The sequence below is a fragment of the Scyliorhinus torazame genome, chromosome 12, assembly GCF_047496885.1.
Source record: "Scyliorhinus torazame isolate Kashiwa2021f chromosome 12, sScyTor2.1, whole genome shotgun sequence".
NCBI lineage: Eukaryota > Metazoa > Chordata > Chondrichthyes > Carcharhiniformes > Scyliorhinidae > Scyliorhinus > Scyliorhinus torazame.
Genome location: NC_092718.1, coordinates 41510857 through 41537881, shown reverse-complemented (window position 1 = coordinate 41537881; position 27025 = coordinate 41510857). Strand labels below are relative to the sequence as shown.

At 49.9% G+C, this 27025-nt stretch overlaps 1 protein-coding gene across 1 annotated transcript in view; it reads right to left on the bottom strand.

The window, feature by feature from the left end:
• LOC140387531 (DNA-binding protein RFX7-like) overlaps window positions 1-27025 on the bottom strand; it is a 147077-nt gene that overhangs the window by 40697 nt on the left and 79355 nt on the right. Inside the window, exon 4 of the mRNA XM_072470751.1 lies at window positions 225-347. Coding sequence (XP_072326852.1) covers window positions 225-347 — 123 coding nt within the window. The remainder of the gene's footprint in view (window positions 1-224; window positions 348-27025) is intronic.

Sequence of the window (27025 nt, the reverse complement as noted above, 5' to 3'; positions counted from 1 at the left end):
AATTGTCCCTAAATTGGAAAAATTTAACAAAAAATTAAAGAAATCTAATAGAAATAACAACTATTAAAACTGTGGAACACAGACAGCAAACAGTGTATACTGTTACTGAAAAAATATTCACCAATGCATTATTAGAAAGCCTGCTTAAATTGTTCTTCTGCATATATATTTCAGATGAGAAACAACAATGTATGGTTATTCAGATCTTCTATTGCAAGCCTTACTTGTATTCATCGTAGACTTCTTGTTTGGGCAGTGAAGTATCTGGGTGGTCCTCCAAATTATTTCGGATCCAGTTAAAAGCATGCATTTGCTGGGTACGACTGGATGACAAAGAACTTGGATTACTGGAAAAAAAATGAATATCCATTTGAGGAAAAAGACATGCAAACTACTGCAGTTGTTCTTTGACTTTAAACACATATTTACTAAGAAGGTATAAATCCTATTAAATATTAAGTGTATTCTTATTTGTTTCCTATGACAAATTAATGCAAGTTACTAGTGAATTGATTTGGTCAATTCCATCAAATAATTTACTTGAAAATTTTCTGAAAATGGTTAATTTTCTTTCTAAAATTCCTATTTGGTTCTCTCTCTTCGGTCATGAATAAATCAGGAACATAGCCCTTTAAACCGAGACTACAAGTCAAGTCAGAAATTGGGTATTCTACAGTCAGTAACTCACCTCCTGAGTCCCTGAAACCTGTCCAATTTCTGTAAGGCTCAAGTCAGGGGTGTGATGATATACTCTCCAATTGCCTGGATGACTACGGCACCAACACTCAAGAAGCTCAATATCACCCAGAACATAGTCCACTTGATTGGTGCCCTATCCACCACTGACGCAGAGTGGTAGCAGTACATACAATGTACAGAATGCACTGTAGCATTTGCCACACCTCTTTTGACAGTACTTTCCAAATCCACAGCTTCTGCTGCCTAGAATGACATGGGCCAGTGACACATGGCAACACCACCACCTCCAAGTTTCCCTTCAAATCTATTGCTATATCCTGCCTACAATAACAACTTTCTCTCCATTGTTTAATTGCTGCAGGAAATATTAATACTGTGATCCAATATACATACTTGAAGGAATATAACTAAGTATAACACAATGAAGCAAATAAACAAACTGGCTGCAAAACACAGCCAATGTTACATTAATTCTTTTTTTAAAATAAACATTTTATTGAGGTATTTTTGGTATAGAAACAACGACAAAATAGACAATATACATGAAACCATAAACATCGTTCAAAAACTGTACCTTTCGTACAGGTCCCACCCTTATTACCCCCCTACTCTAACCCCCCCCCCCCCCCTCCCCCTTCTGCTGACGATTAATTTTCCGCAAGGAAGTCGACGAACGGTTGCCACCTCCGGGTGAACCCTAACAGTGAACCTCTCAAGGCGAACTTAATTTTCTCCTTGCAGAGAAAGCTAGCCATGTTCGATAGCCAGGTCTCAGACTTCGGTGGCCTTGGGTCCCTCCATGCTAACAGTATCAGTCTCCAGGCTACCAGGGAAGCAAAGGTCAGAACATCTGCCTCTTTCTCCTCCTGGATTCCCGGATCTTCTGACACCCCAAAAATCGCCACCTCTGGACCCAGCGCCACCCTTGTTTTTAAAACCTTGGACATGGCGTCCGCAAACCCCTGCCAAAATCCCCTAAGCTTTGGACATGTCCAAAACATGTGGACATGGTTCGCTGGTCCTCCCGTGCATTTTGTGCACCTGTCTTCCACCCCAAAGAATCTGCTCATCCGGGCCACTGTCACGTAAGCCCGGTGCACAATCTTAAATTGTATCAGGCTGAGCCTGGCACATTTTTGTGAGGGCCACGAAAAATCCAGCACCAGTTTTAAGGATACAAAGAAATAGCATTTATTTACAATAACATATTTCTATACAACAGCAGCAGCAACTTCGCTTGCTGCTCACTCCTTCCTGCTGGTTCCAAACTGGCCAGCTTTATTTATACAGGGAGCCAATGGTAAGCAGGCAGGTTATAACATCCCCCCCCCCCCCCCCCCCAAAGTCCAAGGAACCCACCGAAGACCCTGGCGAAGCAGGGCGTCGGACTAGTTTTGCCGCAGGCCGGACACCATTTGCACGAGGTGCTGGATTGGGCAGCGTGTAATGAGACGGAGACCGGCACTTCCGTGATGACCGGTGTAACGGTTGTACATCCATGGCCCGTGGGCCCGAGGATTTCCCCCTCTGATGCGTCCGGTATCTCCATCTTGCAGTCAGAGTCTGCTGTCTCCATCATCTCGGCGTCTCTGTCTCCATGCGGTTCTGTAACGACCTGCGCAGGCTTTGAGTGAGGCACCAGAGGAAGATTGTGAGGTACTTTCCATTGTCTCTGGTCTCTGTGGCTGTAGAAATGAGCTCCGGGGGCGGGGAATCTTTGGAAGGGATAGTCTTCTGGACCGAATATGGTCTACATGTTTGCGCTGGAGATGACCCTGGGCTTGCACCTGGTAAGATATAGGGCCCGTTTGGCGGAAGATTACGCCAGGGACCCACTGGGCACCACCAGCAAAATTCCGAACGAACACTGGGTCACTGGGCGTAAACTGCTGAATCAGCCGATGGCGAGAAAAACCATGTCCCTGCCGTTCTTGTGTGCGTCAATGTCCGGGAAAACCACGTTAAGGCGGGTGAGAAGTCTCCGGCCCATTGGGAGTTCTGCGGGAGCTACCCCAGTCACCGCATGGGGGGTGGTCATATACGAAAACAAAAAGCGAGCCAGTCTTGTGTCCATTGACCCGGAAGACTGCTTCTTTAGGCCTCGTTTGAATGTCTGCACTGCGCGCTCCACCAACCCATTTGATTGGGCCCGGGTGGTAAGGGGCAGTGCGGATATGGCGTATGCCGTTCATCTTCATGAACCTCGCCAACTCCTCACTTGTAAATGGAGTTCCGTTATCTTTGATCAGCACCTCGGGGAGGCCATGCGTACTAAAAGACAAACGCATCTGCTCAATTGTTGCGCAGGACGTTGTGCCTAGAATCTTATGCACCTCTAGCCATTTAGACTGGGCGTCGATTAATAAAAGGAACATGGATCCTTGAAAAGGGTCTGCGAAATCCACATGCAAGCACGCCCAAGGCCGCCCTAGCCATTCCCAATGATGTAGAGGCGCGGCCGGCGGAAGCTTCTGATGCTCCTAGCAAATGGAGCAGTTTTGGGCCACCTTCTCAATGTCGGTGGCGAGGCCTGGCCACCAGACATAACTCCGGGCCAACATTTTCATTTTGGTCACACCTTGATGCCCATTGTGCAAGTCTCTTAATATCAGCTCCTGGCCTTTTTCCGGGACAATCACACGTGTCCCCCACAAGAGGATGCTGTCTTCCACGCTGAATTCTGACAGCTTGGAGGAAAATGCCCCCAACTCGCTTGGGGTCTGTCTATGCTGCCCACCATACAGAACTATGAGCCGAACCTTTGACAGGACTGGCTCCGTCTGTGTCCACTCACGGATCTGTGATGCCGTGACAGGCAAGGTGTCCATAAAATTTAGGGTTGCAACCACCTCACCGGTCGTGGGGGTCGACATGGGGCCGGTCGATAAAGGCAATCGGCTCAGTGTATTCGCTATCTGCGTTCCTGGTTTGTGCTCCAGAGAATACTCGTATGCAGCAAGCAACAAAGCCCAGCACTGGATCCGTGCGGAAGCAATGGGCGGTATTGGCTTATCCTCTCTGAAAAGTCCCAGCAGAGGGTTATGATCAGTCACGATAGTGAAGTGGCGGCCATACATGTACTGGTAGAAACGTTTCACTGCAAAGACCACTGCCAGGCCCTCCTTCTCAATCTGCGCGTACTTTTTTTCCGCTGCAGTCAATGTGCAGGAGGCGAAAGCTATCGGCCGCTCGGCCCCGTTCTCCATCTTGGAGGCCCCTTTTATTTTCCCCAAACCAGGCTGGAATACATCTGGGTATCGTCGTAGCACCTCAGTCAACCCTCCAGAAACTGTTTGGAGGATGTGCTGCCACTGCAACCGCAAATGGCGCAACCAGTCCCGACCCAACAGGCTGGGCTCATGGCCGCGCACCACGATAAGTGAGAAACGCCCCTCCTGGCGTCCATAAACAACAGGGGTCATCGTAGATCCTGCAATGTCGAATGGTTCCCCCGTGTAGGTGGCCAACCTGGCCTGTGTGTCGGTTAATGTAAGGGTCTGTATACCCTGCCTGATGCGGTCGAATGTCCTCTGGGCGATCACGGAGACTGCTGCGCAAGTGGCCAACTCCATCTCAAGCGGGTGACCATTGACCTGTACTGTCACCTTAATGGGGGCCACACGGGGAGCTGCCACACAATGCAGCTGCAGGCAGTCGTCCTCCATCTCCACGTCCTCAGGAGTAGTCGCCGCAGGTTCATCCACATGGAAGGTACGGCCCTGGGCTGGTCCCAGTTTCGGTCGGAACGATGGCGCCTCTGGCGCCCCCAGAACCGGCGTCCGCGCCTACAATTCTGACACGGACATGGCTCCTCATCCATTGGTTCTGGAGAAGGCTCCCTTCGGGGAGGAATGTCCAACGGCCACTGGCGTCGATACGGACATTGCCTCGCCCAAGGTACCGCAGGAGGACGTTTTCGGACGGAAGGGGTTGCGCCCCAAGGCATGCACCTCCATTCCCTGTAGCTCCTGCACTCCTCATTCTGCGCTCTCTCGGGACAATTCGATTTGAATGGCCTGTTGAAAAGTCAATGTTGGCCCAGCTAACAACTTTCTCTGGGTGGCCGCATTGTTCATACCGCAAACCAAACGGTCGCGTAACATTTCTGACAAGGTCTCACCATAGTCACAGTACTCCGCAATCCTGAGTAGCCTGGATACAAAGTCGGCAAGGGATTCTCCTGGGGTCCTCTCAGCGGTATTAAACAGTAATGTTGGACTATCGTGGACGGGGTTGGGTTAAAATGTTGCCCCACTAAATTCACAAGTTCATCAAACGTTTTGGTATCCGGGGCAGCTGGTACATAAGGCTCCTAATCACCCCAAACGTATGCGGGCCGCAGGCGGTGAACAATATGATCACCGAGCGCTCGTTTTCGGTGATATCGTTTGCCCGGAAATAGTAACGCATCCATTGTGTGTACTGGTTCCAGCTTTCCAGCGCAGCATCAAAAACATCCAAACGTCCGTACAGAGGCATGGTGTAATAGAAAACAACTTCCAAGCTGTATCCAACAAAAATCCAGGGAGGTGGCTTCAGCAGTGTAGACAACTATTCACTTTAACCCTCGTTGGCAGTTTTGTGAGGGCCACGAAGAATCCAGCACGAGTTTTAAGGATACAAAGAAATAACATTTATTTACAATAACATATATATACAACAGCAGCAGCAGCAACTTCGCTTGCTGCTCACTCCTTCCTGCTGGTTCCAAACTGGCCAGCTTTATTTATACAGGGAGTCTGCTAATGATTTCTCCGCCCCCCTCATTGGGGAAGCACATACTCCCACAGGATTGTGGGATTGTCATTAGTCCCCAGCCAATGGTAAGCAGGCAGGTTATAACACACATGTTGCGGACGCGTCGACTCTACTCAACGTGTCTGCCCATAAACCATCCTCTATCTCACCCCCCAGCTTCTCCTCCCACTTACGCGTCAGCTCCTCGGTCTGCATCTCCTCCGACCCCATAAGCTCCTTATAAATGTCCGAGACGCTCCCCTCCCCGAACCACCCTCTGGAAATTACCCTACCCGGATAGGAGCGGGAAGGTTGCCACCTGTTTGCGAAGGAAGCCCCGCACCTGTAGATATCTGAATTGGTTTCCCCTCGCCAGCCCAAACTTTTCCTCCAGCACCCCCATACTCGGAAAGCTCCCCTCTGTGAACACATCCCCCTCCTCTCAATCCCCGCTCTCCGCCATACTCCCCGGGGCAAACCGGTGGTTATCACAAATTGGGTCCCAGACCGATGCTCCCACTGCTCCCACATGCCGCCTCCACTGGCCCCAAACTCTCAGGGCCCCCACCACCACGGGACTGGTGGAGTACCACGCCGGCAGGAGCGGCAGAGGCGCAGTTACCAACGCCCCCAGACTGGTGCCCTTACAAGAAGCCACCTCCATACTCACCCACGCCGACCCCTCCCCCACCACCCACTTCCTGATCATGGCTATGTTAGCCGCCCAGTAATAGTTTCTAAAATTTGGCAGCGCCAGCCTGCCCTCTCCCCAGCTCCGCTCGAGCATTACCTTCCTTGCCCGCAGGGTCTTGCCCGCCCAGACGAAGTCTGCGATCACCCTCTTGACCCGCTTAAAAAAGGACCGCGGAATAAAAATGGGGACATTGAAATACAAATAGGAACCTCGGGAGGCCTTGAAGCTCTCAGAGCAATTGCCAACAGCTCTCTAGCCAGCGCAAACAACAGTGGGGCGAGGGGGCATCCCTGTCTCATCCCCCGGTGCAGTCTAAAATAGTCCGAAGTTGCCCCGTTCGTCCGCACACTTGCCACAGGGGCCTGATACAATAACCTGACCCAGTCAATAAAGCCTCGCCCAAATCCGAACCGTCCCAGTAACCTCCCACAGATAATCCCGATCAAAAGCCTTTTCTGCATCCATTGCGACCACTACCTCAACCTCCCTACCTTCTGGGGGCATCATGATCACATTTAACAGCCTTCTTACATTGGCCACCAACTGCCTACCCTTAACAAACCCCGTCTGGCCCTCCCCAATAACATCCGGAACACAGTCCTCAATCCTGAAGGACAGGATTTTGGCCAGCAACTTGGCATCCACATTCAGCAGGGAGATCGGCCTGTAGGACCCACACAGCTCTGGGTTCTTGACCCGCTTAAGAATCAGCAAAATCATTGCCTGTGACATCGTCGGGGGCAGCACCCCTCTTTCCCTTGCCTCATTGAACATCCTCAACAACACTGGCCCCAGTATCCCCGAGAACTTTTTATAAAACTCCACTGGGTACCCGTCCAGACCTGGGGCCTTACCTGCCTGCATGGCCTTCAAGCCCTCCACTATCTCTTCCAGCCCAATTGGGGCCCCCAGCCCCTTTACCCGCTCTCCGTCCACCGTTGGGAGATTCAGCCCCTCCAAGAAGTGCCTCATCCCATCCGGCCCCGCAGGGGGTTCCGACCTGTACAGCCTGCTGTAAAAATTGTTACATTAATTCAATATTGCTTTAGAGTTCATAATGGAAATACATAACTTTGAGTCGATCAGTTGATAAACTGCATTTGGATCATTGCACAAAATAAAAAGTTAATAAAATGTTGCTCATTTGTCACTCTTGGATTTCTAAAATATTAGAACCGCATCAAAATAGTATATGTAAGATTGAAGGAGCTGGGAGCGAAGTATGGGCTGGAACAGGGAGAAATATTTAGATACATGCAGGTTCGAGACTTTGCCAGAAAGGAGATACAGAGCTTCCCAGTAGAGCCACCTTCCACATTGCTGGAGGAGGTGCTGACGACAGGGGGACTGGAGAAGGGGGTAGTAACGGTGGTTTACAGGGCTATTTTGGAAGAGAAGGTGCCACTAGAAGGGATCAAGGCAAAGTGGGAGGAAGAGTTGGGAGAGGGTATGGAGGAGAGGTTCCGGAGGGTGAACGAGGTTGGGGCTGATACAGCTGAAGGTGGTATTATAGAGCGCACCTTACAACGGCGAGGATGAGCCGGCTCTTTGAGGGGATAGAAGAAGTGTGTGAATGTTGCGGGCGGGGGGGCAAACCACGTTCATATGTTTTGGTCGTGTCCAAAGCTGGAGGATTACTGGAAGGAGGTTTTTAGGGTAATCTCTAAAGTGGTGCACATGAAACTGACCCGGGTCCTCGGGAGGTCATATTCGGGGTGTCGAAACAGCCGGGCTTGGAAACGGGCGCGGAGGCAGATGTTATAGCCATCGCCTCGTTGATCGCCCGAAGGCGGATCGTGTTAGGGTGGAGATCTACCTCTCCACCCTGTGCCCTGGCATGGCGGGGGGACCTGCTGGAATTCTTGACGCTTGAATAGGTCAAATTTGAACTGAGGGGAAGGGTGGAGCGGTTCTACAATTCATGGGCGTTATTCATTATGCGCTTTCGAGAATTGGATCACATCGAACATGGGGGTGGGGGGGAGACTTTATGTGTCAATGGTGACTATGGGTGATTCCGGATTCCTTTTTGTCATTTGTTTATGTTAACATGCGGGCTAATGTCTGGGGTTTGGTGGGAGTATGGGATCATTGTTATTGATATGGGGATTGACATTACATTCATTACTGATTATTGTTTATTGTTGGGTGTAAATTTGGGAGAAAATGTGAAAAAGGAGAATAAAAAATATATTTTATAAAATATATATAGCATATATAAGGGCAGCACGGTGGTGCAGTGGTTAGCATTGTTGCCTCACGGCACCGAGGTACCAGGTTCGATCCTGGCCCTGGGTCACTGTCCGTGTGGAGTCTGCACATTCTCCCTGTGTTTTTGTGGGTTTCACCCCCACAACCCAAAGATGTGCAGGGTAGGTGAATTGGCCACGCTAAATTGTCCCTAAATTGAAAAAAAAATGAATTGGGTACTTTAAATTAAAACAAAAAAAATTTTAAGGAAAAAAAATATAGCATATGTATATTAAAGGGGCTGGTTTAGCACACTGGGCTAAATCGCTGGCTTTTAAAGCAGACCAAGCAGGCCAGCAGCACGGTGCAATTCCCGTACCAGCCTCCCCGAACAGGCGCCGGAATGTGGCGACTAGGGGCTTTTTACAGTAACTTCATTGAAGCCTACTTGTGACAAGATAGAACATAGAACATTACAGCGCAGTACAGGCCCTTCGGCCCTCGATGTTGCGCCGACCTGTGAAACCACTCTAAAGCCCATCGACACTATTCCCTTATTGTCCATATGTCTATCCAATGACCATTTGAATGTCCTTAGTGTTGGTGAGTCCACTACTGTTGCATGCAGGGCATTCCACGCCCTTACTACTCTCTGAGTAAAGAACCTACCTCTGACATCTGTCTTTTATCTATCTCCCCTCAATTTAAAGGTATGTCCCCTCGTGCTAGACATCACCATCAGAGGAAAAAGGCTCTCACTGTCCACCCTATCCAATCCTCTGATCATCTTGTATGCCTCAATCAAGTCACCTCGTAACCTTCTTCTCTCTAACGAAAACAGCCTCAAGTCCCTCAGCCTTTCCTCAGAAGATCTTTCCTCCATACCAGGCAACATTCTGGTAAATCTCCTCTGCACCCTTTCCAATGCTTCCACATCCTTCCTATAATGCGGCCACCAGAATTGCACGCAATACTCCAAATGCGGCCGCACCAGAGTGTTGTGTAGCTGCAACATGACCTCATGGCTCCTAAACTCAATCCCTCTACCAATAAAAGCTGACCTGGGTGGCAACTTTCAGGGATCTATGTACATGGACACAGAGATCTCCCTGCTCATCCACACTGCCAAGAATCTTACCATTAGCCCAGTACTCAGTCTTCCTGTTATTCCTTCCAAAGTGAATCACCTCACACTTTTCTGCATTAAACTCCATTTGCCACCTCTCAGCCCAGCGCTGCAGCTTATCTATGTCCCTCTGTAACTTGTAACATCCTTCCGCACTGTCCACAACTCCACCGACTTTAGTGTCATCTGCAAATTTACTCACCCATCCTTCTACGCCCTCCTCCAGGTCATTTATAAAAATGACAAACAGCAGTGGCCCCAAAGCAGACCCTTGTGGTACACCACTAGTAACTGGACTCAGTCTGAACATTTCCCATCAACCACCACCCTTTGTCTTCTTCCAGCTAGCCAATTTCTGATCCAAACTGCTAAATCACCCTGAATCCCATGCCTCCGTATTTTCTGCAGTAGCCTACCATGGGGAACCTTATCAAACGCTTTACTGAAATCCATATACACCACATCAACTGCTTTACCCTCATCCACCTGTTTGGTCACCTTCTCAAAGAACTCTATAAGGTTTGTGACTCACGACCTACCCTTCACAAAACCGTGTTGACTATCCCTAATCAAATTATTCCTTTGCAGATGATTATACATCCTATCTCTTATAAACCTTTCCAAGATTTTGCCCACAACAGAAGTAAGGCTCACTGGTCTATAGTTACCGGGGTTTTCTCTACTCCCCTTCTTGAACAAGGGGACAACATTTGCTATCCTCCAGTCTTCTGGCACTATTCCTGTAGACAAAGATGACTTAAAGATCAAGGCCAAAGGCTCAGCAATCTCCTCCCTAGCTTCCCAGAGAATCCTAGGATAAATCCCATCCGGCCCAAGCAATTTTCATTCATTAAAGTCAGTTTATGGAAGTACATTTGAAGGTGGCGGATCAGGTTAGGTTAAGAAAGGGATGGGTAGGACAGGTATTCCATTCGGGGCTGGACGCGTATTCCATTCGGGGCTGGACGCGAAGAACAGAGGGGTGGCAATATTGATGGGGAAGCGGGTGTCGTTTGAGGCCAAGAATATCGTAGTGGACAATGGAGGTCGTTACGTGATGGTGAGCAGTAAGTTGCAGGGGACGTGGGTGGTATTGGTAAATGCATACGCCCCGAACTGGGATGATGCCGGATTCATGAAGCACATGATGGGGCGCATTCCAGACCTGGATGTAGGAAGCTTGATAATGGGGGGGGATTTTAGTACGGTGTTGGACCCAGCACTGGATCGCTCCAGATCTAGGACCGGAAAGAGGCCGGCGGCAGCCAAGGTGCTTAGGGGGTTTATGGATCAGATGGGGGGAGTGGACCCGTGGAGGTTTGCCAGGCCGCAGGCCAGGGAATTTTCTTTTTTCTCCCACGTGCACAAAGCCTACTCCCGGATAGATTTTTTTGTTCTGGACAGGGCGCTGATCCCGAAAGTGGAGGGAACGGGAGTATTCGGCCATAGCCATTTCAGATCACGCCCCACACTGGGTGGAACTGGAGTTGGGAGAGGAGCGGGACCAACGCCCGTTGTGGCGGTTGGATGTGGGACCGCTGGCAGATGAGGCAGTGTGTGGGGGGGTGAGCGGGTGTATCGAAAGGTACTTGGAGGCCAACGACAACGGGGAGGTGCGGGTGGGGGTGGTATGGGAGCCGCTGAAGGCGGTGATCAGGGGAGAGCTAATCGCCATCAGGGCTCATAGGGAGAAGATAGAGGGTATGGAAAGGGAGAGGTTAGTGGGGGAGATTTTAAGAGTGGACAGGAGATACGCAGAGGCCCCTGAAGAGGGATTACTTAGGGAAAGGCAAAGTCTCCAGACGGAGTTTGACCTGTTGACCACAGTGGAGGAAAGCGCAGGGGGCGACGTATGAGTATGGGGAGAAGGAGGGAGAGGCGGAGATAGTGGCAGCTATGGACGCGGAGAAGGCCTTTGACCGAGTAGAGTGGAAGTACCTCTGGGAAGTGCTGCGTAGGTTTGGGTTCGGGGGAGGGTTTATTAGTTGGGTTAAGCTCCTTTACAGAGCCCCGGTGGCGGTTCTGGTTACGAATCTACGGAGGTCGGAGTATTTTCGTCTGTACCATGGGACGAGGCAGGAGTGCACCCTGTCCCCCCTGTTGTTTGCATTGGCAATTGAATCCTTGGCCATGTCATTAAGGGAGTCTAGGAAATGGAGGGGGGTGGTCCGAGGGGGAGAGGAGCATCGAGTGTCGCTTTATGCAGATGACCTGTTGCTGTATGTGGCGGATCCAGTGGAGGGGATGGTGGAGGTCATGCAGACTCTAAGGGAGTTTGGGGATTTTTCGGGCTATAAGCTTAATGTAGGGAAGAGTGAGCTCTTTGTAGTACAGGCAGGAGACCAGGAAAGGGGGATAGACGATCTACCGCTGAGGGCGGAAAGGAGCTTTCGGTACCTGGGGATCCAAATAGCTAGGAGTTGGGGGGCCCTACATAAACTGAATCTGACGAGGCTGGTGGAGCAGATGGAGGAGGACTTCAAAAGATGGGACATGTTGCCGCTCTCGCTAGCGGGTAGAGTGCAGTCGGTCAAAATGGTGGTCATCCCGAGGTTTCTATTTGTGTTCCAGTGCCTTCCCATCGTGATCACCAAGGCCTTTTTTAAGAGGGTAGGCAGGAGCATTATGGGGTTTGTGTGGGCGAATAAGACCCCGAGGGTAAGGAGGGGGTTTCTGGAGCGCAGTAGGGACCGAGGAGGGTTGGCGCTGCCGAATCTGGGGGGCTACTACTGGGCAGCAAATGTGGCGATGATCCGTAAGTGGGTGATGGAGGGAGAGGGGGCGGCATGGAAGAGGTTGGAGATGGCGTCCTGCAAAGGAACGAGCCTGGGGGTGCTGGTGACGGCACCGCTGCCGCTCTCGCCGACAAAGTACACGAGTCCGGTAGTGGCGGCAACGCTAAAGATCTGGGGCCAGTGGAGACGGCACAGGGGTGCAAAGGCCTTTGCGTCCCTAGTAGGCCGGCGAAGGATCTTGCTAATGTGGAAGGAGGCGAAGCCCCCCCAGCGTGGAGGCCTGGATAAATGATATGGCAAGGTTTATCAAGCTAGAGAGGATAAAGTTTGCCTTGAGAGGGCCTGCGCAGGGGTTCTACAGGCGGTGGCAACCGTTCCTAGACTATCCCGCGGAGCGTTAGATGAAGGTCGGTCAGCAGCAGCAGCAGCAACCCGGGGGGGGGGGGGGGGGGGGGGTCTGTCTGGGGGGTATTTGAGCAAGATAATACATGAAGGATCTGGAAAACTGACATGTACGGGAGGAATCCAATGTACAAAGTTCTGTAACATATCGTTTTACCATGTTTATGTCTTGCTATGTGCGTTTTCTTTCTATTTGTTACGGGGGGGGGGGGGGGGGGGGTTTATTTGTAAGGGTGAAAAATTGTGTTAAAAATCTTAATAAATATATATATATTTTAAACATTTACATCTGGCTTTGTATTGGCAGCAAACGTAGAGACATTATTCTCCGTCTCTTCATACAAGTCATTAATATAGACTAAGTAACTGAGTCCCCAATACTGATCCTTGCAGCACCAGTTATAGTCAACCAACCTGAAAATATCACATTTATCCATACTCTTCTGTCCATTAACCAATCCTCCATCCTTACTAGTATATTATCCACAACTCCTCCAGTCCCTTATTGTGCTTATTAATCTTTTGTTCTGCAGCGTGGTTTGGAAAGAATACATTCACTGGCTTTTCTTTATTGGCCTGACTAGTTACATCTCCCACAAATCTCTTTTTGTTCTATAAAAATTTAGAGTATCCAATTATTTTTTTTCAATTAAGGGGCAATTCAGCATGGCCAATCCACCTCGCCTGCACATCTTTGGGTTGTGGGGGTGAAGCCCACGCAAACACGGGGAAAATGTGCAAACTCCACACGGACAGTGACCCAGGGCCGGGATCAAACCCGGGTCCTCAGCACCGTAGGCAGCAGTGCTAACCACTGTGCCACTGTGTTGTCCCCTCATCTTCCAAACAACTCTAATAAATTTGCCAAACGTGATTTCTTTTTCATAAACCAAGCTGACTTTGTCTGATCATACTATGATTTTCTCTGGGTATTTGTCAAGACTTTGTTTATAATAGATTTCAACATTTTCCGGATAACTGATGTCAGGCTAACTGGCCCATAATTCTCTTTTTTTATCCCTCCCTCCTTTTGTGAATAATGTTGTTACATTGGATTCACTGGTGGGGCTATTCAGATATATAGGCTCAGCAGAGGTAATGTCCTGGCTGGATACAAAGAATTTCATAATCACATTTTCTTCGACAAGAAAAAGATAATCCACGTACTTCAAAATGTAGAGAATATTGAACAAACATTTTTCAATTTGCAGTGATAAATGGCTTCAATCTAGCAGAGGTTTGATTATTCTTCAAATGTAGCTCAACCTTAGCATATGAATGAATAAACACTCGTCCAAATAAGACTACAGTTTACAAGTAGGTACAAAGAGTAAACTTCCAAGGTGATTGTAATCTCCCATCCCAATGTCTTCAACTTCCACAGAATAACCCAAAATTAATACAGAGTAATAACAGAAAAAGATAGGTTTCTGATTTAGTGCTGAAAGGTGGCAGTTTTGAGGCAATGGTGGCACAGTGGTTAGCACTATTGCCTCACAGCACCAGGGACCCGGGTTCAATTCCAGCCTTAGGTGACTGCATGGGTTTCTTCCAGATGCTCTGGTTTCCTCATACAGTCCAAAGATATGCAGGTTAGGTGAATTGGCCATGCTAAAAAGAATTTGCCCCTTGGTGTCCAATGATGTGTAGGTTATGTTGGGTTATGGGAAAAAGGCGGGGGATTGGGCCTAAATAGGGTGGGACAAATGGTCTGCTTTGGCACAGTAGAGATTCAATGGCTTCCAAGGCCTGCTTGTGAGAACTGCAGTGCTAAGCCACTTGTTGATCTGGGATATCAAACATTAATAGTAATACTTCAAAGCTCAGTTACACCATCAGCCTGCCACGTAGATAGCATCAATAAAAACCTTTTACACACTGACTCCAGATACGAATATAACACACAAGTACAATAACTGCTTTTCATGTAGCTCATGACCAGCTCACGAACTATACATTCTACCATGCAGTGAATTAAACACTAATTAGTCATAACCCTGCCCTGAACAGGTTCTCGAATGTGCTTAGTTCTGCTAATAAAAAAGGGCAATAAGTTCAAAAATATTAATCTTGCATTTCTCTTTTCAATTTTGTTTGGCAACTAAAATTGACACAGTGAATTCCGAAAATCAAAGAAAAATAGTCTTAATGTTATCAGCCGCAAAGCAATCACCAATACACTCTTTAGATTGCCCACCTGTAGATAACTGGCATTCGGCATACTTAAAACCAAAGCAGTTAGCCAAGGTGAACAACATTAAACGAGGCAGCGAAGCAATTGCCGAAGTGATTTAAAGAGGTGTGATATCATTGAAGTGGAGGATCAGGATTAGGGGAACTGTGTGAATCTTGTTCAAGAGTTGTGGATAACCATTCTTGCGAGTATTGACAAGCAGCGAGATCAGGGAGTGCACGTCCACCGATCACCGAAAGTGGCATCGCATGTGCATAAGGTGGTCAAGAAGGCATATGGCGACTTCCGGTGGAGGCCATGAGGAGAGGAGGTCGCACATTTGGTGGCTCCCGCTCGTGACGGACTATTTGGACCTTTTTCCCCCGTCTTTCTTCGGAATTTGGTTGAGGGGTCGGTGGTGGATGAGACTGTGAGGAGGAATCCCACCCAGTAAATGGAGACACAGTACAGAAGTGGGCGTAAGGGAAGGAAGAACCGAATCGAGCAGGCATGTGTAGATTCTGCAGCAAAGGAAAGCATGGCGGATCTGCAGAGTACTGGCTCGGCTGCCCAGTGGGCACCAGACCAGCTGGTGGAGTTTATTCAGGAGGGCTTTGTCAAGCAAAAAAAGGAATGCCTGGACCGGATCAAGGAGCGATCACCCGGGTGGAGCAGAGACTGGAAGCCCAAGATTGGGCGGTACAGATGGTGGAGGAAACGGTGGCTGAGCATGAGAACACCTAAATGCGCTGGTGGGCTGATGAAAGAGCACCAGAAAAGGCTGCAAGACAAGGTGGAGGACCTAGAGAATAGGTCCCTCCGGCAGAACGTGAGGATCGTTGGCCTCCGAGGGATGTGAGGGAACAGACGCAAGGGCTTATGTGGTGAATATGCTCGAGACGTTAATGGACGAGGGGTTGTTTTCTAGACCCCTGGAAATGGACAGAGCACACAGAACGCTTGTGAGGTTGCCACGGAAATGAGCCACCGAGGGCGATGGTGGTACGAATGCACAGATTCCTGGATATGAAACAGATTTTGAGTTGGGCCAAGCCGACACAGAGCTGTAAGTGGGAGAATAACATTCTGCGCATCTACCAATATCTGGGTGCGGACCTGGCCAAGAGAAGAGCAGTATTCAACCGAGTGAAATCGACCCTTTTCAAGAGGAAGGTGAAGTTTGGTCTACTTTATCCAGCTCGTTTATGGGTCACCTATGAAGTGCGGCAACTTTACTTCAAGCTGCCGGATGAAGCAATGGACTTTGTGAAAAGCAAAGGTCCAGACAGACTGAGGTGACTGATCTTTGCTATAAGCACTCTGCTAAAATTGTTCTTATTCTTGCACTGCGTGCCAAATGCCTTTTGTAATGTTTTTTGATGCTGTTGCGATGTTTTGTGAGTTAACTTTATACTGTTGGGGGAAGTGGGTGAATCTTTGATGTTTTTTCTTTGGGTGTGTTTGGGTGGAAATGTGCCTTTCGAATAGGTATGTCTGAGCGGGGGGAGGGGGAGGGAACAATAGGAGGTAAGATGTCTGGTGCCATTGGATGGGGGGGGGGGGGGGGGGTGGGGGGGGGGTGTCACCAAGCCAGCTGGGCGGGTTGGCTCATGGAAGCAGTGGGGGGTGCCGGAGGGAGTGCGGGGCATGAGCTAGAGGCTGGCCTAAAAAGGGGGATGGTTGATCGAGAGAGAAGCCTCCCGAACAGGCTGATCAAGTGGAACGTCAGAGGGCTGAATGGGCCGGTTAAGAGGGCTCGTGTGTTCACACATTTGAGGGGATTGAAGGCGGACGTGGTAATGTTATAGGAGACACACCTGAGGGTAACTGATCAGACCAGATGGGTCGGGCACGGGGCTTCACAGGGTCAGGGTCCCAGGTTTGATTCCCGTTTGGGTCACTGTCTGTGCGGAGTCTGCACGTTCTCCCCGTGTCTGTGTGGGTTTCCTCCGGGCGCTCCGGTTTCCTCCCACAAGTCCCAAAAGATGTGCTGTTAGATGAATTGAACATTCTGAATTCTCCCTCAGTGTACCCGAACAGGCGCCGGAATGTGGTGACTAGGGGCTTTTCACAGTAACTTCATTGCAGTGTTAATGTAAGCCTACCTGTGACAATAAAGATTATTTAAAAAAAGGATGTTACCTGCTATGCACATTAGCTTGTGGAGGGTTTAGATAAACCCGGTCTGTTCTCACTGGAATGATGCAGGTTGAGAGGCAACCTGATAGAGGTCTACCAGATTATGAGTGGCATGGACAAAGTGGATAGTCAGATGCTCTTTCCTGGGGTAGGAGAGTCAAGTACTGGGGGACACAAGTTTAAAGTGCGTGGGGAAAAGTTCAGAACAGATGTGCGAGGCAAGGTTTTTTACACAGTGGGTGGTAAATATATGGAACGGGCTGCCTGGGGAGGTGGTGGGAGCAGCGACAACAGCGGCATTTAAGGGGCATCTAGACAAATATATGAAAAGGGTGGGAATGAAAAGATACAGACTCCATAAGTGCTTACGGTTTTAGGTTAGGCAGGTACCATGGTCGGCGCAGGCTTGGAGGGCCGAAGGGCCTGTTCCTGTGCTGTATTGTTCTTTGTTCATTTCCAGTGGTGAAAGATAATGACAGGTGCCTTCTTTGAAGTAGCCCATACTCTATAGAGTATTTTGAGATATGAAAAGGTGCTACATAAATGAATTGTTTCGTTTGTCACCATGTCGCATGGGGGATGGACATCATGACTATCATCCATTTGTGTACTTCTCAGCATTCATCATGGGTTAACTGTTTCCTTCATCCCAACCCAGCCAGAGTGATATTATTATGCCCAATCAAACTATTACCCAATTCAGTTCAGCTAACCGCAAAAACCAATGATTCAACCCGGTGGTCTTTGCCTTCCTGAAGCCTTCTTTCAATAATCTTTTGAAAAGCGCACCCTGGTAGTCTAATTATACCAACACCTATGTTAAAGGCATTGGCGAGCAAAGGAATGTGTCAGAAAAACAATGAGCGAAAACACAACCCAAATGTTAGAAGTGCAAAGGTAATAGCTGATTTCCAAGTGACTGTGGCAGCTAACTCGCAGTTGACAGATGAGGAGCAAGAGGATAATCAATAGGTGGGATTTTCCCTGCAACCCGCTACGTGTTTCGCGATGGTGGACAGCCGCCCGCCATTGGCTGGCAGTGGGATCACCTGATCCCTCTGTTGTTTTTTAAAAAATATGTTTATTAAGAATTTTTAACAGAATTTTCAACCATATAAACAAACCCCACCCACCCCCCGTAACAAAAAAGAAGAAAAAACTCGCATAGCAAGACATAAACATGACAAATCAATATGATACAGAACTTTGTACATTGGATTCCTCCCGTACACATCAGTTTTCCGGATCGTCTATGTATTTTCTTGCTCAGTTGCCCCCCCAAAGAACCCCCCATCTCTATCCCTCCCTCTTTCCCCCCGCCCCCTGGTTGCTGCTGTTGTCGACTGAACTCCGTCTAACGCTCCGCGAGATGGTCTAGGAACGGTTGCCATCGCCTGGGGAACGCCTGCACAGACCCTCTCAAGGCAAACTTTATCGTTTCCAACTTAAGAAACCCTGCTATATCATTTATCCAGGCTTCCACACTGGGGGGCTTCGCATCCTTCCCCACTAACAAGATTCTTCGCCGGGCTACCAGGGACGCAAAGGTCAGAATGCTGGCCTCTTTCGCCTCCTGCACTCCCGGCTCGTCCGCTACTCCAAATAGTGCTAGCCCCCAACCTGGCTTGACCTGGACTTTCACTACCTTAGATACTGTTCTCGCCACTCCCCTCCAGAACCGGGCATGACCAAAACATATGGACATGGTTCACCGGGCTTCCTGAGCACCTCCCACATCTGTCCGCCACCCCAAAGAATCTACTCAGCCTCGCCCCCATCATATGCGCTCTGTGAACAACCTTAAATTGTATCAGGCTAAGCCTGGCACACAAGGAAGAGGAATTAACCCTACTTAGGGCATCAGCCCACAGACCCTCCTCAATCTCCTCCACCAGCTCCTCTTCCCATTTACCCTTCAGCTCCTCTACCAGAGCCTCCTCCTCTTCTTTCATCTCCTGGTATATCGCCGACACCTTGCCCTCTCCGACCCATACGCCCGAAATCACCCTGTCTTGAATCCCCTGTGCCGGGAGCAGCGGGAATTCCCTCACCTGCCGCCTCACAAACGCCCTCACTTGCATGTACTTGAAGGCATTTCCCGGGGGTAGTCCAAATTTCTCCTCCAGCGCCCCTGAGCTCGCAAACGTCCCATCGATGAACAAGTCCCCCATTCTTCTAATCTCTGCCCGATGCCAGCTCTGAAACCCCCCATCCGTCCTTCCTGAGACAAACTGGTGGTTCTCTCTGATCGGGGACCACACCGAGGTTCCCATCGCACCCGTGTCGTCTCCACTGCCCCCAGATCTTTAGCGTTGCCGCCACCACCAGTCTCGTGGTGTACCTTGTCGACGAGAGCGGCAGCGGTGCCGTCACCAGCGCCCCCAGGCTCGTTCCTTTGCAGGACGCCATCTCCAATCTCTTCCATGCCGCCCCCTCTCCCTCCATCACCCACTTACGGATCATCGTCACATTGGCTGCCCAATAGCAGCCACTCAGATTCGGCAACGCCAGCCCTCCTCTATCTCTGCTACGCTCCAGGATCCCCCTCCTTACCCTCGGGGTCTTACTCGCCCACACAAATCCCATAATGCTCCTGCTTACCCTCTTAAAGAAGGCCTTGGTGATCACAATTGGGAGGCATTGGAATACAAAAGGAAACCTCGGGAGGACCACCATTTTAATCGCCTGTACCCTACCCGCAAGCGAGAGTGGCAACATGTCTCACCTTTTAAAGTCCTCCTCCATCTGTTCCACCAGCCGCGTTAAATTAAGTTTGTGCAGTGCCCCCCCAGCTCCTAGCTACCTGGATCCCCAAGTATCGAAAGCTCCTTTCCGCCCTCCTCAACGGTAGGTCGTCTATCCCTCTTCCCACATCCCCCGCACCACAAAGAGCTCGCTCTTTCCCACATTGAGCTTATAGCCCGAGAAGTCTCCAAACTCCCTTAGGGTCCGCATGACCTCAACCATCCCCTCCACTGGATCCGCCACGTACAGCAACAGGTCGTCTGCGTACAGCGATACTCGATGCTCCTCTCCCCCTCGGACCACCCCCCTCCATTTCCCCGACTCCGTTAACGCCATGGCCAAGGGTTCAATTGCCAATGCAAACAGCAGGGGGGACAGGGGGCACCCCTGCCTCGTCCCTCGGTACAGCCGGAAATACTCCGACCTCCGCCGGTTCGTGATCACACTTGCCACCGGGGCTTTATACAGGAGTTTAACCCAACTAATAAACCCTCCCCCGAACCCGAACCTCTTTAACACTTCCCAGAGATACTCACGCTCTACCTGGTCAAAGGTCTTCCCTGCGTCCATGGCTGCCACTATCTCCACCTCTCCCTCCACCGATGGCATCATAATCACATTCAGCAGCCTCCGCACATTGGTATTTAGCTGCCTGCCCTTTACAAACCCTGTCTGGTCTTCGTGAATCACCCCCGGGACACAGTCCTCAATCCTCGTAGCTAACACTTTTGCCAACAGCTTGGCATCTACGTTGAGGAGCGAGATCGGCCTATACGACCTACATTGCAGCGGGTCCTTATCCCGCTTCAGGATCAAAGAGATCGTCGCCTCCGACATTGTCGGGGGCAGGGTCCCCCCCTCCCTTGCCTCATTGAAAGTCCTTACCAGCATTGGGGCTAACAGGTCTACATACTTTCTATAGAACTCCACCGGGAACCCATCTGGTCCCGGGGCCTTCCCTGCCTGCATGCTCCCCAGTCCTGTAACCAGCTCCTCTACCACAATTGGCACCCCCAAACCAGCCACCTCCTGCTCCTCCACATCTTATAGCGGAAAGGTTTCTGGACTCTATGTTCCAGAACGGTATAATACAAATTGCCATGCTAGTCAGGACACATGACCACTGCAGATTAAGAAAAGTGGTGACCATCAATCAATCGTTTTTTAAAATAAATTCAGAGTACCCAATTTTTCCCCCTCAATTAATGGGCAATTTAGTGTGGCCAATTCACCTACCCTGCACATCTTTTGGATTGTTGGAATGAGACCCATGCAAACACGGGGAGAGTGTGCAAACTGAACACTGGGCCGAGAGTGAACGTGGGTCCTCAGCGCTGTCAATCTGCGGCACTGTGCCGTCCCGCCCCGCCACCGACCAATCATAAAGTTTTTTAAAAAATGTATTTTATTCCAAACATGTATAAAAACACAGCAAACTTCCAAAAACACACTCCACAAACTCAGAGCATAGTTTGTACAATTTTCCTCCTTTTTACCCCCTCCCCTCCAACTTCTCCTCCCGGCTTCATAGTCCCTCAACCATCACTATGAACAACCGCCACCGTATTTCAAAGCCTCCACTGATCCCCTCAAATTAAATTTTTTTCTATCCAGAGGAAATCGTACAAGTCCTCCAGCCCGGCCTCTACCCCTGCGGCGTATCCAATCTCAAATTTAACAAGATTCTTCACTGGCAATTAGAGAAGCGAAGGCCACATCAGCCTCCTTCCCTTCCAGCAGCTCCAGCACTTCCGATATCCCAAAGATCGCCACCATTGGGTCCAACCTGACCTCCACCTCTGCTATCTTAGATAACGTCCCAAACATCACTTCTCAGTATGTCTCCAGTTTCCCGCCACCCCAGAACATGTGTGCATGATTCACAGCCCTTGTCCACACTTCGTGCACTCATGGGCCACCCCTTGAAACAACCCACACATCCTTCTCTAGGCCATATGTATCCTGTGCACCACCTTGAGCTGAATCAAGCACATCGTTTCGTAGGAGGAGGTTGAATTCACCCTACACATTGCCTCACTCCAGTCCCAAGCCTATCTATCTCCCACCCACCTCTCCTCCCATTTGTCCTTAATCCTCACCACCTGCTCCCCCAACCACTCGTATATATCCCCAATCCTAACTCACCCACCCCATCCGGGAGCAGCAGTTGCTCCAATGAAGTGTACATGGCAACCTGGGAAACGTCCTCCACTCCATTTGTGCAAAGTCCCTCACCTGCATGTATCTAAATTCACTCCCGTCGGCAAGTCAGACCTCTCCCGCAACTCATCCAGACCTGTAAATTTCCCTTCCAAGTACAAGTCCCTCGCACCTCACTAGCCCTGTCTCCCTCCACTTCCCATACATCCCATCCATCTCCCCGGCTTAAACCTATGGTTCCCGCAGTGGTGTCAACACCGACATCCCCTCCAACTTAAAAATGTGTCTCCACAGCTGATTCCACACCCTGACCCTTGTCAGCATCACTGGGCTCCCCATATATTTCCCCAGATATATTGGCAGTGGTGTCAACACCGACATCCCCTCCAACTTAAAAATGTGTCTCCACAGCTGATTCCACACCCTGACCCTTGTCAGCATCACTGGGCTCCCCATATATTTCCCCAGATATATTGGCAGCGGGGCCGTCACCATAACCCCTCCACCATCTCCTTCTCCACATTCGGCGCCCAATGATGGTGCTGCAGGTTTGAGAGCGCTAACCCCCCCCTTTCTGCCTCTGCCTCTGTAGAAGGGCCCTCTTTACCTTCCCTGCCCAAATAAACTCTGAAATCACAGTCTACAATTTCCAGAAGGCCTTAGGGAGAAAGATCGAGGGGGTCTGAAAAACAAACAGGAACCTTGGTAACACATTCATCTTTACCACCTGCACCCTCCCAGGTACAACATATCCCATCTCTTAAAATCCCCCTAATCTCCTCCACCAACGTTGTCAAATTCCACCGGTGCATCGTAGCTCGTTCCCTCGTCACCTGAATCCCCAAATACCTGAACCTTTCTCCAGCTATCTTGAATGGCAACGCCCCAAGTTGGGCCCCCCGCATTCACCAGGAAACACCTCACTCTTTCCGACATTTAACTTGTACGCAGAGAAGGACGCAAGCCTCTCCAATATTCCCATGATCCCACTCATACTCTCCAGCGGGCCCGACACAAACAACAAGGCGTCCATGTACGATACCCGGTGCTTCCTACTCCCCTCACAATACCCTGCCACTCCCCAAGGGCCTTTGCTAAGTGCTCAAACACCAGCGCAAACAACAACAGCGGCAGCGGACACCCGTCTCGTTCCCTTGTGCAGTCCAAAACTCCATGAACTCATCTCATTGGTACATGCACTTGCTACGGGGCTACATACAAAAGACGCACCCACGCCACAAACGACCAGACCCAATCCTACCCAGGATCTCAAATAAATATCTCCACTCCAACCAATCAAAAGCACCCCCCCTTTGCCACTCACGGGGTCATAACCATATTTAATAGCCTCCTGATGTTACTAGAGAGCTATCTACCTTTTACAAAACCCGTTTGATCCTCAGCGACCACCCCAGGCACACATCACTTCATCCTCCCCACCACTAAATTAGCCAGCACTTTCACGTCTGTATTGAACAACAAAATGGGCCTATATGAAGCACACTTCAACGGATCCTTCTCCTTCTTCAGTATTAGCGTGATCGATACCTGTGTCAGTGTGTCTGGCAGATCCAACCTTCTCCAACACCTCACGATAAATCCCCAACAAATGCGGTGCCAACTCTGCCCCTAGCGGCTTATAAAATTCTACCACTAAGCTGTCCAACCCTGGAGCCTTCCCAGACTTCATTCCCCTAATACTGTCAATCACCTCACTCAGCCCCAATGGCTCCTTCAACACCTGCCTTCTCTCTTCCTCCAACCGTAGAAACTCCAATCCATCTAAAAAAAAACGCCGCATATCCCCTTTCTCTCCACCAGGCAGAATATATATAGCTTCTCATAACACCCCAGAACACCTCATTCTCCCCAGCTCTGACACTACCTCCCCCTCCTCTGTTGCACCCTTAGAATTTCCCCGGACACAGGATAAAATGCTGCCAAAAACAGGGGTTGGAGGTGGGAAGGTTTCGGAGATATACAGGGAATTGTTAGAGTGGGAAGGGGCCCCTATCAGAGAGATGAAGAGGAAGTGGGAAGAGGAGCTAAGAGGGGAGCTGGAAACTGAACTGTGGGAAAAAGCCTTGAAAAGGGTAAATGCATCCTCGTCCTGTGCTAGACTTAGCTTGATTCAGTTCAAGGTAGTCCACAGGGCCCACATAACGGTAGCCCAGATGAGTAGGTTCTTCGAAGAGGTCATGTGGACGGTGTGGGGGTAGCCCGGCGAATCATGTTCATATGTTTTGGGCATGTCCGGAACGGAGGGAATTTTGGCAGGGATTTGCGGATGTTATGTCAGAAGTCCTGGAAGGTAGAGTGACTCAAGAGTCCAGAATTGGCAATATTTGGGGTGCTGGAGTATCCGGGGGCAAAGCGGGGGAGGGAGGCCGATATCCTGGCCTTCTCCTCCCTGGTGGCCTGGAGACGGATCTTGTTTAGATCCCCGAAGTCAGGAGTGTGGGTCAGCGATATGGTAGGGTTTCTCAGTCTGGAGAAAATCAAGTGCGCACTGAGAGGATCAATACATGGATTCGCCTGGAGTTGGCAGCCATTCATCAATTTTTTTAACAAAAATTGAACTTCAGCAATAATGGGGGAAAGGGAAAAGGGGGGGGGGTGAACAGGAAGCATGGTAATGTTAAATAAGGACAGGGAATTTAGTTTACGGGTAATTGGGGACAGGGTGGAAGAAGTGGGGGACGTGGTTTATTGTTTGTTGTTCTTTTAGGGGGTATTGTGTGCGTTGACCCACGCAGTTGTTTTAGAAATGTCAACATGTTAAATTGTGAAAATGACCAAAGTTTCAATAAAATATTTTCTAAAAAAAATTCCTTGGACGCAGCCTGACTCCCCGGCTGGTGAGCAAGCATATGGCTAACCTTCTCTCCATATTCATATTGCACCCCCTCACCTTCCGTAGCTGACTCACTGCCCTTCCTGCCGTCAACCTATTGAACTGCCCCTGCAACTTTCTCCTCTCCACCAACAACGCCTTAGTGGGAGCCCCCCACCACCCAACCCAAGTATCGCCTGTCCACCTTGATTACCTCATTCAGCAACCGTCCATGCTCCCACTCCTCCTATCTTGCGCCCCTTGAACAAGATAATCTCCCCTCGGACCACCGCCATCAACGCCTCTCAGAAAGTGACCACCAACAGCTCCCTGTTTTCATTCAGCTCCACATAATCCCCAATCCCCAACCTCACCTTTTCACCAAACTCCTCATCTGTCAAAAGACCCGAATTCAGCCTCCATCCCGGCCTCTGCACTTGCCCTGAGCTAAGCCTCACCTACAACCAATCCGGCGCGTGATCCAAAATCATGAATTCTGCATACTCCGCCCCCATCAACATCGCAACTCACCACAAAGAAATCAATTCTCGAAAACATTGTATACACGTGAGAAGAAGGAGTACTCCTTGACTTGGGGCTCGACCTGTCCACCCTCCGTTCTATCATACAATTAAAATCTCCACCCATAATCAACTGGTGCGTATTCAAGTCCATGATCATTCCCAGTAAATCCTTCACAAACCCCACTTCATCCCAATTTGGCGCATATACGTTGGCTAGCAGCATCGGCGTCCCCACCAGCACCCCACTCATTATCACATATCTTCCCCCCGCGGGTCCAGTACTTCCTTGGCTCCTACAAACCCTGTCCTTTTGTTCAACAAAATGGCCACACACCCCCCACGACTTTGAGTCAAACCCGGAGTGAAAACTTGTCCCACCCATTCTTTCCTCAACCTAACATGATCCTTTAGCCGGAGGTGCGTCTCTTGCAAAAACATCACCTCCACCTTCAAACTCCTCAGGTGTGCAAAACACCGGAGACCTCTTAACTGGCCCATTTAACCCTAGGACATTCTACATTATGATTCTTACCGTAGGCTTACGCCTCCACTCCCCACTACCGCCACCCATGACACACTCCAACTCTGCCACATTGTGACGTGCACGCAAACCCCCCCCCCCCCCAAACGGCCTCCTTCCCCCCCCCCCCATTGGTGATGATTTCCCCCTTACTAACTTATAACTCGCACCCCCCCCCTAAAAAAAAACATCCTCTGGCAACACACGATAGCCATTACATCCGACCTTTGCAGATATAACTCCTCCACCTCACACCATCTATCAGTTCCCCCCCAGTTTATGGTCCCTTATAAAGTCATTGGCCTCTTCTGCTGTGCCGAAATAATACTCCTGGCCTTCAAATGTGACTCTCAGTTTCGCCGGGTACAGCACCCCAAACCGAATCTTCGTTCGGCACAACACCGCCTTGGCCCTTTTGAATCCAGCATGCCTCTTTGCCAGCTCTGCACCAATGTCCTGGTATATTCGGGCACAATTCCCCTCCCATTCAGTCTCGCTTTTCTCTGCCCACCACAGGGCCTGCTACTTTTCTACGAATTTGCACAACCGCTCCACCTCTCTCGGCTTCTGCCTTAGAGACCTATGGGCCCTGTCCAGCACCCTCTCCTCCACCAACCCAGCCAGCATTCTCAACACATATTTTGTGGCGCTCGTTCCATTGGCACACCCACAATTCGCAGGTTCTGCCGCCTGGCTATGTTCACCTGTTCTTCGATCTTCATTCTCAGCGACTTGCATAGGTCCCCCAGGATCCCCATCTCCGTCTCCAGGGACACAATCTAACCGCTCTGATTGGACACCACCTTCTACACCTTGCGTATCATCACCCCATGTGCCTCAAGGCACTTCTCTGCACAGCCCATTGATCCTCACAGAGGTGCCACTGCTCCCCCAATGGTCTTTGACCAGTCGCCATGCAGCTTCTTGCTTTGCTGCCGAAATTAGTCTTCGATGAAGGCCATCAACTGCTCCATCTGGGGCTTTCCCACTAGCGACGACCCTTTCCCCTCTGTCATTCTCGCAATTTGATGCTGTGCCACAGGACCCCTCCAATTCCTTAGCCAGGTCTTTAACGGTTTTTGTCGTGTCTGGTAGCCAGTAGACATGCCAATCTTGGGAACAACCTCCACACCTTCTGCACAACTTTCCTGCCGGCGCTACCCCACTAGCAGGTATGAAGTGCCCAAATCAATGCCTTTGAGCTGGAGGTGCCCTGTGTGCGACTGCTCACTCCACGGCCACCACCGCAAGTTATCAACCAATCACAAGGTTACAGCTGTACTGCACCCGTGCTGAATGAGTAAATAGGGGAGTGAGGGAGTAACTAAACTAGTATAGAGATGGTCTA